The following is a 14,782-nucleotide window of genomic DNA, read 5'->3' on the forward strand; positions in this document are numbered from 1 at the left end:
GTGTACAGGTGAAAAGTTTCCATTATGTCCACAAGCACTATATAAACTATAACTTGCGGGTCCTGGCTCTCGGAAATATTACTTCTTGGCTATTTCCTTGGAGGATGATTTATTTAAGCGCCAATTTTTCCGAAGCTTGGCCAAAATTTTTACTAAAGTTACTGGAATAATTCGCGACCGCAACGAGTCTAGGTGCCAGCGTATCGGTGCGAGCTTCTCTGAGATTTCGCCTAAGATCTAACGTCTGCTACAGACAAATTAAAAAGTCATAAGAACGTTTTTCTTAAATAATCTTACCAAAATATAACAAACGGGGAAAAAAATATTAAAATTCAAGTATAATTATTTATAAAGTCAAATTTACGAATAACGATGAGGAAAAACTAATAGCGTCTGCAGCTGCTACCTATCTAGGTTTCAATGGCGAACCAAGGCAAGGTTCGTAAAAAAGGGAACTATAAGGTTGCCTCGATCCCCCGGTTTTTTATCAAAATATTACAGCTTTTGCGTTGCTAGGTAAAATCGTGACGTCACCCAGAGAAGATCGTATTGAAAATCAACGGAGGCTCCTCTGGGTGACGTCATCAATTTTAACTCATACAGAAATTTTTTCAAACATCTTCTTGGTCGAGAGTCCCTTGAACCTGTATTTCTTGGTCTAAGCTTGAACCAAAGGGGCGTAGCGATCAGACTTGGAAATAGTTATATTTTTAACAGGGGTCCTACGGGCTCCCGACCCCCCAGTACTTTATTTTTATTGAGGGCCACTGGCCCAAGGGGGTTCAGAAGCGCCGTAAAAAAAAATTCCAGAAATGTCCATGATATTTGTAATAAATATTTTTTATTTAATTTGGGAGCCACGGTGGCCCGCAACCCCCGTTCGAATGATTTATTTTAAGAGCCATTGGCTCCAAGACTCCTGCTATTTCCAAGTCTGGTAGCGATCATTGAATTGGGAATAGTACCGCTAGAATGGCAATTTCAATCTACCATAGCGCCACCCGTATAATGATAGATTTGAGTCAGTTGACGGCTGAATGCGCCGACTCGAAATTTCAGAATTTGTTTTGCGAAACTACGGCTCCCGAACGCGCCTTTGTCATTCTAGCGGTACCATAGAAATCGGATAACAAACTAGAACGATTTTTGAAATTTTGTCGCGGGTTCCGATTAGAACTTTTAAAAAACCCTGCCTTTGGCCCATGCTTTTCGTTTGGCTGGCAACGAAAGTTACGCCATCGGTGCCAAACTGGTGAACTAACACTATTTCGCCTAAAATTAAATGGCCGACTTTAGCTCGACGCTAACGCGTTTTTTTAAAATCTTTAAAGTAACTTATGTTTAATTAAAGTAATCAAATCGTGTAAGAGTATATACTCAAAAGAAAACATATCTTTTCACAGGTTAGTGTTAGAAATAGTTTTCTTTTTACCATAATTTCCAATCGCTAAGAACACACTAGAAGACGCGTTTCTTTCAAATCATAGAAAGATAGTTTTTTAAATAAAAAATGAAGAATGGTTCAAAATTCCGTAATTAAATATTTAAGGAGTAATTACTCAAACAAAAACATATCTTTTCACATGTTACTGTTAGAAATAGTTGTTTTACGCGCAATGGTTATGGGGAAAGCTGGTGCACAGTAATGGTTTATCGCGAATATCTACGTTAGTATGGTATGTACGGCTATAAACCCAAGCATGAACATTAGGGTCCGGCTATTTCCTACAAAAAATGTTCTATGAACATTTTACATACGAGCAATCGTTGTGTCGTAATCGCGGTTTTAACGTTGTACCCGAAACGCGTCTTACAATTTTGCGCCTTCGTTGACTTAAAACGCGTTGCTCGAAGACCTATCGGTACGAGTTATTAGTAAGTTTTTAATTTTCTTCAAATTTGTTTAGGATTTAGCTATATTATCCCTTTTAATTATGGACTTATCTACTTTTTCGCGTATTTTATCATCCTTCTCATAGTCCATAGGTGGTTTCTTCTAACTTAAAACGCATCCGCCGCTCTTCATGTAACCGCGTTTAAAATTTACCACCCAGCTAACTCTTGTTATTTTGCAATAAATCGCTTGAAAATGAAGCTATTGTGAAGGATGTGTGAGACAAAATGATGGGAAAGTCGGAATAATGGGTTAGCGCCCCCCCCCCCCCGAATCTCGAGCCCCGCCCGCACCGCGGGCCCTGCGGACCATCAGCTACGCCACTGAATCCGAGAGTAAACAGTTTATCAACCGTTGAGTTGCGATTGCTAACGTGACGTAGTATTCTACTGACCGGCTCCAGGCAAATTGACTGAATTTTACGTTGAGTCGTCTGCTATTTTTTTCTCTATCTTAAAAGCTCAAATAAGTTATTTTGACCGAGGCTTATGCTAATTTAAGTATTTTGAATTAATTTGGTAACTTAATAGCTGAAAAATTTATGAAACAACACTTACCAATTCGTATTCTGTCATAATCGTCCGATGGCACTGCTATGCTATAAATATTTCCTTCATTATCGGACAAATCAATAGACCCATAACAAAAGAGGGGCCGCAGACGAGGCTTAAGTGAGACCTTTGGACGGAACATCCTGTTTGTGACGTTTTGAACCACGTGACCGCCATTAAAATATACAGGCGGAAGTAAGGAAACGGATGTTCCGTCCAAATGCCGAGCTGCCAGGTAAAAATGTTAATTTTCGACCCCCCAACTTTCAACATGGGTCTATTTGTTTAGAACTACTAGGCAGATTAAAAGTCGCCATGCTTGCAACGTCACGATTGCGTTTATCAACGAAATAAGCGGCTCTTCCAGCCGCTTCTTTCGATTGCAAACGTGACGTCAATCCCGGAAGTGAAAAAAGTCGTACAGTAGCGAATGCGCATTCAACGGTTAAACCGTTTGCTGTTACTGAACGCGGCCCAGGTCTATGACTTAAGCCATATGTAACATAATTACTCATAAGTATGCCACTAGCTCTATTTCTTCACTAACGGTTTGTTTCACAGATATTGCGTCATTCGTACCCTACGTAATATTTGACGTCATCGAATCTTAAATGCCGATCATGCCGTCGCTCAATTAGCTCAACTTCTGATAGACCAACGGCCATTATTTTAGTAAACAAACCGGTTTGAACAACCAAGGCGTTGAGCTAAAATGAACTACAATACACTGTCAAGTGTTGTTAATGCAAGTAATAAAGTTTTCGGAGACCCAGGTTCTAAAATAAATTTGAATTGTCAAATAAATGAAGTAGGTTTATTGAAAATATAGTTGAAATTCGGGTTGAGCTTTTCTGGGGCATCTACAAGGTTGGAGCTTGGATTAATTATGTACATTAATCCAAGGTTGGAGTCTTTGCAGATTCTTTTGAGCCTAGGCCTAACTCTTCTAGGCTTGGTATGGGTTTTAAAAACGCTGATGGAATATCCCACTTCGACGACTTGTTCCATTTTCGGAAAGTGATCTCTGAACCGAACCCCAACCTTTTCTTTTTCTAAACTACTCATTATTTAACTTCATCCGCACAAACTGAGCGAGTTTATAAATTTCAATAAAGCTACATTTCGCTGCCTAAAATTCCGACGCAAAAAACTCCTTCTCAATTTAGAGGTTTTCCATTGGCTTAAATAAATATGTTAGTAGCCAATAGTGTGACTCCCAAAATTACTAGGATTAATAAAAAGGTTAAAATCTAACGTAGTCCAACTTTTAATTGGTTCGTGGTGAAACAAACCGTTAGTCAAGGTTCATTTTTGAATGGAATAAAGGTACAGTGGCACATGCTTAAACTCGATGGCTGGCTTGGTGTCTAAGGCTCTAGTCGACACCATACCGTGTGACTCTAAAAAAAAACTCGATGGCTGGCAACGCTGCTCATAGAGATAGAAAAGAAATAGATGGAAGATTACCGCGTTAAGGCACCCCTGTTTTTGACCGGGAAAATTCATCCCCCCCATGCATGTATGAAAACGGAGATGGGCAGAATTTGCAACGCCATCTATCCTTCTTTTGTTTACATCAAATGACAGTTGATTTTCAAATAGGCATAATGTATTTCATTTCACCGCGCGGCGATGGCGCCACGTAAACTGCCCATCTCATGGCTTCCTACATTGGCGAAAAGGGGGTCGGCACTCGCGGTCAACTTCGCCAGATACAATAGTGCCTCTATTTCTTTTCTTTCTCTATGACGCTGCTAGTCGCTGGTTTTTTTTTCTCGCTGTTGTTGATGATTTCATCAAGCAATTATTTATTATGGATTTTATTCCTTTAAAAACACCAAAATCTATACAAAAGAAGTCGAGATTTAATAAAGGAAACTTGAACAGCGTAGTATTTTCCAAGATGCCTAAAAGAGGTTCCAGGGCTTTCGATTCGCGACTGCTAAACAGAATAAAAGGTCTAAAAAATGTAAGCCTTAACCATGCTTTCACTTTAACTCTACTTTAAAAACCCGGGAATTTTGAAAACTGGCATTATCGTGGAATACCTTTTCAGGTTCAAATAAGAGGAAAATTTGTTGACGTGGATGAAATCGTTTCTCTTCTACAAAAACAATATCCCGAATATCGACGAAAAAAGCGAAATGCCTTCTCAAGTCTAATTTCCAGTGGTAAATGAAATGAAAGTAAATGTATCTTCATATTGTGTTATTTATGTTTCTTATTTAGTGCTGGTTGATCTTGACACAAGCTGTAATGATTCTAACATTGATGATGAATTTGATATGAAAACGGATTCTAATGATGATATTTCTGGGGAAGAAGTTGATCTGATTGAATACCCTGTAGGTCTCATAAAACCCTATTAATGTTTTGTTGTACATGAACATTTATGGTGTTTTATAGGATAATAATTTGGCCAATAACTCACTGACTGATTTGTACAAGAAAAATAGTTCTCCAGCAAATATGAAAAAACAACCTGCAGACCAAGATGCTGATCCAAAAGTAAAAATGAAAAATGATATCTGAAATTATAAGTTAATATAATTTTATTAAATTTTCATAGAAAATTCCTAAAGAAAGTAGCGTTAGTAATAAAACACCTAAAAAGAAAAAAGGTAGTAATTTAGCTTTGAAATTTTTTCCATTTCATTCTATAACTGCGTATAAAATTTGCTTAGAAATAACACTTCAAAGCTCAAATGTTACATTTGATAATGTTGGAGGAATTGATGAAACTTTGTTGGTAAATTTTTTTGCTTTTGTGATTAATTTTTATCTACTCATTCACTTACATTGACTTTATGTATAGGAAATTTGTAAATTATTAGTTCATATGAAACACCCTGAAATTTACCAACAGCTAGGTGTTATTCCTCCAAGAGGATTTTTACTTCACGGACCTCCTGGTTCTGGAAAAACTCATTTGGCTCACGCTATTGCTGGTGTATGTATTTTTTTTAACCACTTTTTTAAAGTTTTGGAATTTACAAGACCAGAATAAATTTTATAGGAATTGGAATTACCTTTTATCAAAATTGCAGCCACTGAAATAGTATCTGGTGTTTCTGGTGAATCTGAGGAAAAGGTTAGAGATATATTTGAGAAAGCTGTCAATAGCGCGCCTTGCCTTCTATTCATAGACGAAATAGATGCGATTACGCCTAAAAGGGAAACTGCGATGAGAGAAATGGAAAGAAGGATTGTTTCCCAACTTTTGGCTTGCTTAGATGGTGAGATAAAACCTTTTTTATTCATAAGTTGGTTTTATTAAGTGGGCTTTATGACTTAAGTGTCTAATTTTTAGAAAACTTTCCTTGTTCAGTCATTTTTATCTATCCATTGTCATATATTAGTCGTACAAGGAAATATTTATTATTTAAAACATTTACTTGAAACTTTTTTGTTTATACAGTACGCATTCTTATAAAAACCAGTTGACAAACTTTTTCTTCGTATTTTACAATTACAGATCTTAACCAGAAAGATTCAAACACTCAAGTACTTGTAATAGGCGCAACGAATAGACCAGACTCGCTGGATCCGGCTTTGAGAAGGGCGGGTCGCTTTGATCGTGAAATCAGCTTAGGAATTCCCAATGAAGTTGCCAGAAGCGGGTAATTTTCAGGTTTTTTTGTTGCTAGTTTAAAGTTTCAGCTTCTAATTTTCCTTGTTAATGTCAGTATCTTAAAGGTGTTATGCAAAAATTTAAAGCTGAGGGAGGATTTTGATTATCAAACCCTTGCTCATAAAACTCCAGGTTATGTAGGAGCTGATCTTATGGCTTTAACCAGAGAAGCTGCTACTTGTGCCATAAATAGGACTTTCGAAGCATTAAACGCCACCAAAATAAAAACTAATGACACCATACAGACAGCGAGTATGAATTTTTCTTTCAATGGGTTTTACAAATTAAGAATACTTTTTTAATGTATTGGTTGTAGTGAATTGGCTCCAAGATACATCTCCATTAAGTGAAGACCAACTACAAATGTTACACATAGAACAAAATGATTTTGAGGTGATTCTATAATTGTTTTTATACAAAAATTAAACTAATTTTAACATTTTGGAATAAGATTGCATTGAAATCAGTCCAACCATCGGCTAAACGAGAAGGCTTCGCAACAGTACCAGATACAACGTGGAATGATGTTGGAGCGCTGAAGAATATTAAGGAAGAACTTCAGTTGGCCATTTTGGTTGGTCTATTACTTAAATATGAGTATTGTATTTTCAGTTTTAATATTTTTACATTGCTTAGGCTCCAGTCAATCATAGGGAAGAGTTTGAGAAGTTAGGGCTCTCCAGTTCCGCTGGCATTTTACTCTGTGGTCCACCAGGCTGTGGAAAAACGCTCTTAGCAAAAGTATTTTATTGTTGTTGTTTTATTTCGTATCTGTTCAGTTTACTAAATATAGTTGCATAATATAGGCCATTGCTAATGAATCTGGTATTAATTTCATCTCTGTTAAAGGACCAGAATTAATAAATATGGTATAAGATGTCTTCTATGGTTTTTAACATCTATTCTAATTATATATTTTTTTTAATTCTATATAGTATGTCGGTGAAAGTGAGAGAGCTGTTAGACAGTGTTTTCAAAGAGCAAGGAACTCTGCTCCATGTGTTATTTTCTTTGATGAACTTGATGCCCTTTGTCCTAGAAGAACAGACTCATCTGAAGTAAGGAATATCATTTTTGATCTCAATATAAAAGATTATTAATATATTCTAAATATTATTTCAGTCGGGCTCAAGCGCTAGAGTTGTTAATCAACTTCTCACAGAAATGGATGGCTTAGAATCAAGAAAACAAGTTTTTGTATTAGCCGCCACCAATAGACCAGATATAATTGATCCAGCCATGTTAAGGCCAGGGCGCTTGGACAAAGTTCTTTTTGTTGGGTTACCAACTCCGGAGGACAGGGAGGATATTTTAAGAACGTTAACCAAAGTATGCTGTTACATAGATGTTTTATCGCATAATAATAGTAATTTGTTCTTCTAGGATGGTACTAAACCTCCTCTTAAAGATGTTGATCTTAAGGAATTGGGCCAAGATGAAAAGTTACAAAGTTTTACGTAAGTTTTTCTTTTTAATAGTAGATAATACCTTTGGGTTAAAAACTAAAATTCCAATGCCATCTTGAAAAAAGGTGAATACCATAACCTTTAAGAGGCAAATCTGCTAACAATAACAGTTATATTTTCAGCGTTAGTTGGTCACACTATTAGATAAGATAATATTAACTTATGTAATTAATACTTTTAGATAATTTTTCCCTGTTGGTTGGTCCCACACAGTAGTTGAAGTCTGACAATATCTTAAAATGCCTAGGCGAAAGCCGAGCCAATTTCTATCCCTGTTGGTTTTTAATGCATGGTAGAATAAAATGGACTATACTTTTTCATTTTCAATTGAAAAAGGTTTACTCCAAACCCCAGGAAAAAATTCCTCTGAAAGAAAATATCAAACCCAAAAATATTAGCAGATGCATGCTTGGCCTAATAGTTTTATCACAGATTGGACTAAATCCTAATTTTATTATATAAATTGAAATTGCATATTTTCCGTTAGTGGCGCTGACTTGGCAGCTTTGGTTAGAGAAGCTGCAATTACAGCCCTGAAAGAAATACTGGTAGAAAAAGATAGGGTTTCAACTCTGCAAGTGTCAAAAGATCATTTTGCTAAAGCTTTCCTTAATATGAAGCCTTCAGTTTCAGATAAAGTAAGATACTTTTTTCTGTTTAGGTTTTTTAACTATAGTGTTAAATGGTATTAAATTTTATTTTTTAAGGACCAAAAAATGTATGAAAAGATGATGGTTAGATATTCTACGCAAAGGGTTTTGAATGATAAATAAAATAGATTTAATTTTTTAAGAATAATTTCATTTTTAAATTTAGGCAACAAGGTTACATTTAAAAATAGTTTCATATTCAAATTTAAGCAACAAGGTTACATTTAAAATAAGAGTATTAGCTAGACTAGTTCTAACACATAATAAAGTCTCGTCAAATGAGATAAAATAACGAATAGGTAGCTTTGCAGTTGATAAATATTTTGGTAGTTAAGAGAACAACGCTGCGGCTAAAGTAACAAAATAAAGTTTTTCTGGAATATTGTGCGTCATACGCTGGTACTTGGCCCTTGAAACATTTGTTCACTTGTAAAATTTTTGGAAGCAAAGAAAGCTTCATACATTAAGTGCTTTAAAGAATTACAAATTGGGTTGTCTTAATAGGTCTAAATATTTATAATTTAAGAGCTATATGAATTGTCATTTCTAGTATTATTGATGGATATAAATAATATAGATGTGCACCGTTAATTTTAAACACAATACCCTCTTTCGACAACAAAACCTTACTTTTCTTTCAAACTCTTTGTTACAATATGCAATCAAATTTAACCAGCTTTGGATACTTCTACGTGCTTCCGTTTTATTCTCGCGTAAGGCCCAATTTCAGGATCTGTTATAAAGTCGTATAAAACCTTGACCCATGAATTGTGTTGAGGCAAATCATCGTAATATTCTTTAGCGATCTTTTTGACCTAGAAGAGAGTAAAACTTTTGTTAAAATTGTTAAATAAGACATTATTGGGTAGATATTTACCATTGGCAATTTAGAACCAGGAACGCTGGGGAAATCATGGTGTTCCATGTGATAACCCACATTAAAGGTTATGAAATTTAGAGGCCCGTAATACGAGTAAGTCTCGAAACCTTTTTTGAACATGTAATGTTCAGAGATAAAATGTCCAGCTACTGGGTGAAGGCCCATTGCCATAAGAGTTCCGGAAATTGCATAAATAACAATTTTTGGGCCTGTTGTGGAAAAATAACTCATTAAATTGAGTAAAAACAAATGGGTCGTAATTTTAAAAGATATTTACCACAGGTGTACCATAAGATTGTGTTAAAAAGGAGTTGGACAACTACATTGATAATTTCTAGACGACAGGGTGGTTTTGGGTTTACGCAAAATGGTCGCAAAGAGTAGAAAAATGGTTGAAGAATAACCCATAGTATTTTAGTTCCAGTGTTGCAGAACAAAATTGCTTCTATTTTACTAGGGATATCAGTGTCTAATTTATCATCACCCTAATAAAATAAATTGTTTTATGGTATTTTTGGGGTAAGACATTCTGTATTTAAAATGTCTTTGTCTAACCTGATATCGATGGTGCTCTAAATGGTACTTTTTAAACGATATTGACATTGGTATACCTAATGGCAAATTGGCTATCATACCAAAAATTCTATTTGCCATTGGCCTAGAATGACCAAATGCTAGATTGTGTGATATTTCGTGAACCTTCAAGTTAGGTATAAAATGAAAAAATTCTTTTCAGTACAATTACAAAACTATGTGCCATTTTTACAAAAATTTCATACAGCTAGAGTTAATGAGTGATTAATTACTCCTCCGAAACAATATGCCATTATCAGTAAAGTTACCCACGATGCATCTCGTAGTAACCAAAATGACACAAATTGGGTCATAACCATACCCGCTGCGACATATTTGAAATTACTGTCATAGCCCATTAAATTCTTAATTTCTGGATATTTTTCTGAAATGACAGCAAAATTCTGATAAGCATATGAAATAGGCTCTATGGAGAATTAAGCCAGATGTTTTTTAATAATATGTTATGACAATTGACCAAACTTTTTTCAAGAAATGAGTAAAAAGACTCCTACCCCTGGGGTGTGCATCTAATCTTACATTGCATTAATTAGAATAAACTGGAATTTAAACCCATTACATAGGAAGAGTTTCTACCTTACAACTTGCGATGTAATTTTACATAATCATTGTACATAAACAGTATTATAAAACTAGGCCTACGTGCTCATCTTATTCCTGAGTCATTTACAACCTCAAGTTACATATCATTATCTCCAATATAACACTTTTTTTTAGCTTACTTAAAATTTCTTTTCGGCGGCTGGCGTGGGGTTCGTCGGTATAAGACCACTCAAAATCAGTCCTAGAAACTTTGGCACCCATTTTATTTTCCTAATGAACCACGTATAGCATAAATATATTAGAAATTAATCGATTATGAAGTCTTAATTCTATTACCAAGATGACTAAACACTCGACCAGAAGGTTTGCCGCAGACTGATTCTATTTCGCTTTTTGCTTTGCCACTCCTGCCGCTGTTTACGTAAGTTTGCTCTTCGTCGTGCTTCTACCCAATCATAAGCGGCCTATGGACCCGGAGGAGATGCCAAAAAAAAAACGCAACCCTAAAGGCAAAGGGAGAAATGTCGCTCACCCCTAAATTTATTGATAGCCAAGCGTTGAATTTCTCAATCACTACTCAGGGCTCAGGCGCGTACCGAGATATTTATCATGGAATGGGAGACTTTAAAATCGGAGTAATTGACGAATGAAATATTATAAATTAATAAAACTGATTTATTTTCGGAAAATAACATGTGACATTTTGATTCGAAAGCACGTGCACACGAAAAGTGAAACTGAAACCTTATACCAACATGGTCTATTTTCAGTTTTCTGATAACCCCAAGGAGAAGAATATTTCAAGCCTTATTTGATCTATAGTAGAATTTGCTACTAAATAATAATAATTCGGGTACTGCTGTCTGGATTAAACGTTTAAATCTCGGTAGCTTAGTCGCGACTAGCCAAAAAGAAAATTTGTTACGTCATTTCAATAAATTGTGACGTAACGTAGTCACGTGGTCGCCTCGAAAACGGGTAGCCATCTTGTAAAATCTCCGCCATTACTGTCCGCCATGATGGCGTCGTCTGATGTTGTTACCGAGCTTGAAATTCAACCAGAAATTCAAGAAGTGGAAATAGAAACGATACCAGTAGATATGCCGGTAGAAACTGTTGAAACGGTAGTAGAAAACGTAGAAGGTCAACCTATGATAGCTTTGCAACCCCTTCCCGAACCTGGAAGGGAAGAAATAATTTTGCAAACCCAAGAAGAAATTGTTGGGGGTACGGATGATTACGACCAAATCCCAGTTCCTAATCCCGATCATGTTCTTATTGAAACTAGTCCCAGTACATCTGGCAAAAAAGCCCGAAAAGGCAAGAAAAACAATATAAAAAGTAAAAGTCCCGCGGAATTGTCATTCGAAACGGATAGGAGTACGAGAAAATGGGAACAGAAACAAGTGCAAATCAAGACTTTAGAAGGCGAATTTTCCGTTACTATGTGGGCTTCGGGAGCTGACGATGGTATGCGTAATTTGGTTACTTATATAATATCATTTTACCGATTAAAAAAGTTAGTTGTCAGTCGTTCATATTCGTAGAAAATAACAACAGCAGAACGGTAGGCTTACAACTACACTGTAAGTCGAATCCCTATCGCGAACTAGCCGACTGCTCCGCAAAACCGAACGAGAGTATCGGTGTTTTTCGTTTAGGCTTATAGTGTTATATCGATAGTACACTCTTCGAAGATAAGCTACACAATGAACTTTATATTATTTTATTGCAATTGTAAAACTGGGGTGTAATATAAAAAACAATGTTTTTAGCGGCGGTCTAAGGGGATGTTTTCATGGGCGCCGCCATATTTCGCGATATTTTAAAGATGGCTGCTTTTTAACAATGGCGGAGGTCGGCCATTTTCTTTGGAGGTGGTAGTGGTGGAGGGAGGTAGTTCGAGAGTTACGGCGCTAAAACCAGCTGTTTCGAGTTTGTCAATTTAAAATTGTTGGAAAGAATCATTTCATTATTACCTACTAAAACCAGGAATCATATTGTTATTATACTCCTCTATCAAAGCTTACATTAACCCTTCAGAACTTTACTTGGATATTTATAACTTGAAAGTTATAATTTTCCGTAAAAAAGGATATGAATGGTCCCAGTTTCAGACAAGAATTATCAACTTTCAATAATATGTGACACTGATGTCTACTCTGATTATTTTAGTTCCATTAGGAATAATACTAAATTTGCTTAAAACAAATTACGGAGAGTTTAATTTTATTTGAAAATTATCAGATACCAAGCTTGCATTTTCAACAATTTTGCATAAACCATAAGCCTGTTGATAGTTATGGCTATTACATTCTATAAATCAATATTCTTTATCAACAAAAAGTAAGCCTTACATGCGCGCCGATTAGCAGACAAGACGTCGCGTTAACTATATTCTCCAATGGTCCCCTTTAAAAATGCATTTAAATGGTTTTATATTCATAGACGAAAGTGCAACGCCAGAGCCAGATCCAGATTACACAGAGTACATGACAGGAAAGAAAAATTCTAGTTCAATACCTGGTGTTGATCTTAGTGACCCTAAACAACTAGCGGAATTTGCAAAGTAAATATAAAAAAATGTTTTGTTATGTTACAATAAAATATTTTAACTTTTTTTTATTACTTAATTATTATCTATAGGGTGGGATGGGGCGAATCCAGACAGAAAACGTATGTATAGTATTTTCATTATTACATTTGTGCTTAAAATAACAATTGTTTTTGTAATTATCATACAGAATGAAAAGTAGAAAACAAAGTGATGATGTTGCTAGAACAATTGCGTGTCCTCATAAAGTGAGAAAACAGGACATAATTTTACAAAATATGTTGATCTCAAAAGTTGTTGTTTTATTAAAGGGATGTACGAAGATGTTCAGAGATAATTCAGCAATGAGGAAACATTTGCACACGCATGGTCCCAGAGTTCATGTTTGTGCGGAATGTGGTAAAGCATTCGTGGAAAGCTCAAAATTAAAAAGGCATCAGCTTGTTCATACTGGAGAAAAACCCTTTCAAGTAAATTTTTTTTAAGGGGAGAGTTTTAAATATATTAATAATATTATTAAAATTTTTAGTGCACATTTGAAGGCTGTGGGAAAAGGTTTTCTCTTGATTTCAATTTAAGAACTCACGTTCGAATACATACGGGTGATCGACCTTATGTATGTCCATTTGATGGCTGCAGTAAAAAGTTTGCTCAGTCTACCAATCTAAAGTCCCATATTTTGACGCATGCCAAAGCAAAGTAATATATATCCACACTTTTTTTATTGTAATTATTTTTCCAATTTCTTAACATTGTTTTTGTACTATTTCTAAGAAATGGAGGACAAAAGTCGGAGTTAGAGGCGGAAAAAATATTCTTTACATTTGAACAAGATTGAAAGGAAAGTACCGCTATAAAACTTAATATCCGAACAGTATATATATATATATATATATATATATATATATATATATTAAAACTTGTAAAAAAAAGACGTCTTTAAAAGAAAAAAATATATCCTCTTTTAAGTGAAGTGAAACTCTGAACTCATTTTTACAATTGATTTGTTCTTCTATTTTACCCGTTCTTTTCATTTCTACGAAATGTGCGCGTGGCAACCAAGTGTGCGTGTTTTGAGAGACATTAAATGGCAGCATTGAATCAAATGGGTAGTCTTTGAAGAACTACACATGGAAAGACTGAAAATTTCAGCGGAAACATTCAAATAATTTAGTGTTATTTCATTGAAGTGTTTTTTTGTGATTGAAAAAACACATTCTAAACTAATAGCTACGAATGTCGCCGATTTACTGAGTGAATGGAAAATTACTTGTATATTTTTAAGCACTACCGGATACACTGACAAAATTGGCAAAATTGAAGATTACAACATATTTTTTGAATGTATATTTTAGCGTGTAGCAAATATTTCTTCAAAAATGCAGTAATGCAACCTAGTTAGATATTCCCACGAGCCTTGATTTAAAATTGCATTTTTCATATTAGATTTAATTGGTTTTATATAATTTGTTATATACCAAAGTGTATATTAATTTTATTTAATCCGTACAGTTATACTTTATATATTTTTTGTAATTTCCAAAAGAAGGAACTCACTGATTTATTTAAAAAATAACAAAGTGAAATTTTAAATATTGCTAGGAGGTGCTAAAGTAATACTACCAATACCCAACCGATTGTAATATAACCTCGATTAATAGTTATTTGGGAAGCTCTAATAATTGCTGTTGGTGTCATTTGATATTCTGAAATTCTCTCCTGAAATACAAGCTCTCAGTTTTATGAAGAAGCTGCCACTCTGGTCAAATTTATGACCTGCTAAATTGATAGAACTATGAAATATTCCAGAATTTGTAAATTACTTAAGTTTACTACAAACTTATGAACCGTAAGTCAAGGGTGCCGTAAAAAGCCAGACTAATTTTATTTTCTTTTGCCATTTGTCAGACGTTAAAAATAAAAGTAATGTGTAAAATTTATTTTGCCTTTAAACATGCAATTCTAACACTTTGCAGGAAAAAAGCAAGACATTGATCGTATTTCGCATAGGACGTCCAT

General features: G+C 35.0%; 3 protein-coding genes across 5 annotated transcripts; 2 read left to right on the plus strand and 1 right to left on the minus strand.

The window, feature by feature from the left end:
- The first annotated feature begins 4,205 nt into the window (after positions 1 to 4,205).
- On the plus strand, positions 4,206 to 8,334 carry LOC149935176 (nuclear valosin-containing protein-like). The gene is made up of 19 exons (XM_090154488.1): positions 4,206 to 4,414; positions 4,502 to 4,616; positions 4,675 to 4,790; positions 4,852 to 4,953; positions 5,015 to 5,066; positions 5,130 to 5,194; positions 5,261 to 5,395; positions 5,462 to 5,681; positions 5,921 to 6,065; positions 6,132 to 6,328; positions 6,393 to 6,469; positions 6,528 to 6,650; positions 6,713 to 6,817; positions 6,883 to 6,945; positions 7,012 to 7,134; positions 7,199 to 7,405; positions 7,460 to 7,533; positions 8,030 to 8,180; positions 8,250 to 8,334. The coding sequence occupies exons 1-19, from the start codon at positions 4,259 to 4,261 to the stop codon at positions 8,313 to 8,315; spliced, it is 2,292 nt and encodes a 763-aa protein (XP_090010614.1). The 5' UTR covers positions 4,206 to 4,258; the 3' UTR covers positions 8,316 to 8,334.
- Positions 8,335 to 8,367: 33 nt separating this feature from the next.
- Positions 8,368 to 10,974, minus strand: ifc (delta4-sphingolipid-FADS-like protein ifc). Of its 3 annotated transcripts, XM_090154491.1 has the most exons (8): positions 10,742 to 10,974; positions 10,546 to 10,673; positions 10,389 to 10,479; positions 9,852 to 10,030; positions 9,628 to 9,771; positions 9,350 to 9,557; positions 9,070 to 9,281; positions 8,369 to 9,007 (listed from the first exon to the last, which is right to left on the minus strand). In XM_090154491.1, exons 3-8 carry the CDS (start codon positions 10,468 to 10,470, stop codon positions 8,861 to 8,863), a joined length of 972 nt encoding a protein of 323 aa, XP_090010617.1. In that variant the 5' UTR covers positions 10,471 to 10,479; positions 10,546 to 10,673; positions 10,742 to 10,974; the 3' UTR covers positions 8,369 to 8,860. The 3 variants fall into 3 exon arrangements, with proteins under 3 accessions (XP_090010619.1, XP_090010617.1, XP_090010618.1); XM_090154492.1 differs by having other exon boundaries at positions 10,546 to 10,974; XM_090154493.1 differs by lacking the exons at positions 10,546 to 10,673; positions 10,742 to 10,974 and having other exon boundaries at positions 8,368 to 9,007; positions 10,389 to 10,536.
- Positions 10,975 to 11,068: 94 nt separating this feature from the next.
- On the plus strand, positions 11,069 to 14,716 carry LOC149935178 (transcription factor YY2-like). The gene is made up of 7 exons (XM_090154490.1): positions 11,069 to 11,679; positions 12,658 to 12,778; positions 12,856 to 12,885; positions 12,954 to 13,011; positions 13,075 to 13,233; positions 13,293 to 13,462; positions 13,538 to 14,716. The coding sequence occupies exons 1-7, from the start codon at positions 11,226 to 11,228 to the stop codon at positions 13,599 to 13,601; spliced, it is 1,056 nt and encodes a 351-aa protein (XP_090010616.1). The 5' UTR covers positions 11,069 to 11,225; the 3' UTR covers positions 13,602 to 14,716.
- The last annotated feature ends 66 nt before the right edge of the window (positions 14,717 to 14,782 follow it).

Source organism: Leiobunum rupestre, chromosome 7, assembly GCF_980474605.1.
Source record: "Leiobunum rupestre chromosome 7, qqLeiRupe1.1.hap1, whole genome shotgun sequence".
Taxonomy (NCBI): Eukaryota; Metazoa; Arthropoda; class Arachnida; order Opiliones; family Sclerosomatidae; genus Leiobunum; species Leiobunum rupestre.

What these genes read in the sequence shown, in the direction of transcription:
- ifc (XM_090154493.1), bottom strand. Translation starts at nt 10,470, where the DNA reads ATGGGTGCCAAAGTTTCTAGGACTGATTTTGAGTGGTCTTATACCGAC. An exon ending in AATCTTATGGTACACCTGTG is followed by an intron (nt 9,282 to 9,349) that starts GTAAATATCTTT and finishes TTTCCACAACAG; the next exon opens with GCCCAAAAATTGTTATTTAT. An exon ending in CTGGTTCTAAATTGCCAATG is followed by an intron (nt 9,008 to 9,069) that starts GTAAATATCTAC and finishes ACTCTCTTCTAG; the next exon opens with GTCAAAAAGATCGCTAAAGA.
- LOC149935178 (XM_090154490.1), top strand. Translation starts at nt 11,226, where the DNA reads ATGATGGCGTCGTCTGATGTTGTTACCGAGCTTGAAATTCAACCAGAA. An exon ending in CTGGAGAAAAACCCTTTCAA is followed by an intron (nt 13,234 to 13,292) that starts GTAAATTTTTTT and finishes TAAAATTTTTAG; the next exon opens with TGCACATTTGAAGGCTGTGG. An exon ending in TTGACGCATGCCAAAGCAAA is followed by an intron (nt 13,463 to 13,537) that starts GTAATATATATC and finishes ACTATTTCTAAG; the next exon opens with AAATGGAGGACAAAAGTCGG.
- LOC149935176 (XM_090154488.1), top strand. Translation starts at nt 4,259, where the DNA reads ATGGATTTTATTCCTTTAAAAACACCAAAATCTATACAAAAGAAGTCG. An exon ending in AATGAAGTTGCCAGAAGCGG is followed by an intron (nt 6,066 to 6,131) that starts GTAATTTTCAGG and finishes TGTTAATGTCAG; the next exon opens with TATCTTAAAGGTGTTATGCA. An exon ending in AGCCTTCAGTTTCAGATAAA is followed by an intron (nt 8,181 to 8,249) that starts GTAAGATACTTT and finishes TTATTTTTTAAG; the next exon opens with GACCAAAAAATGTATGAAAA.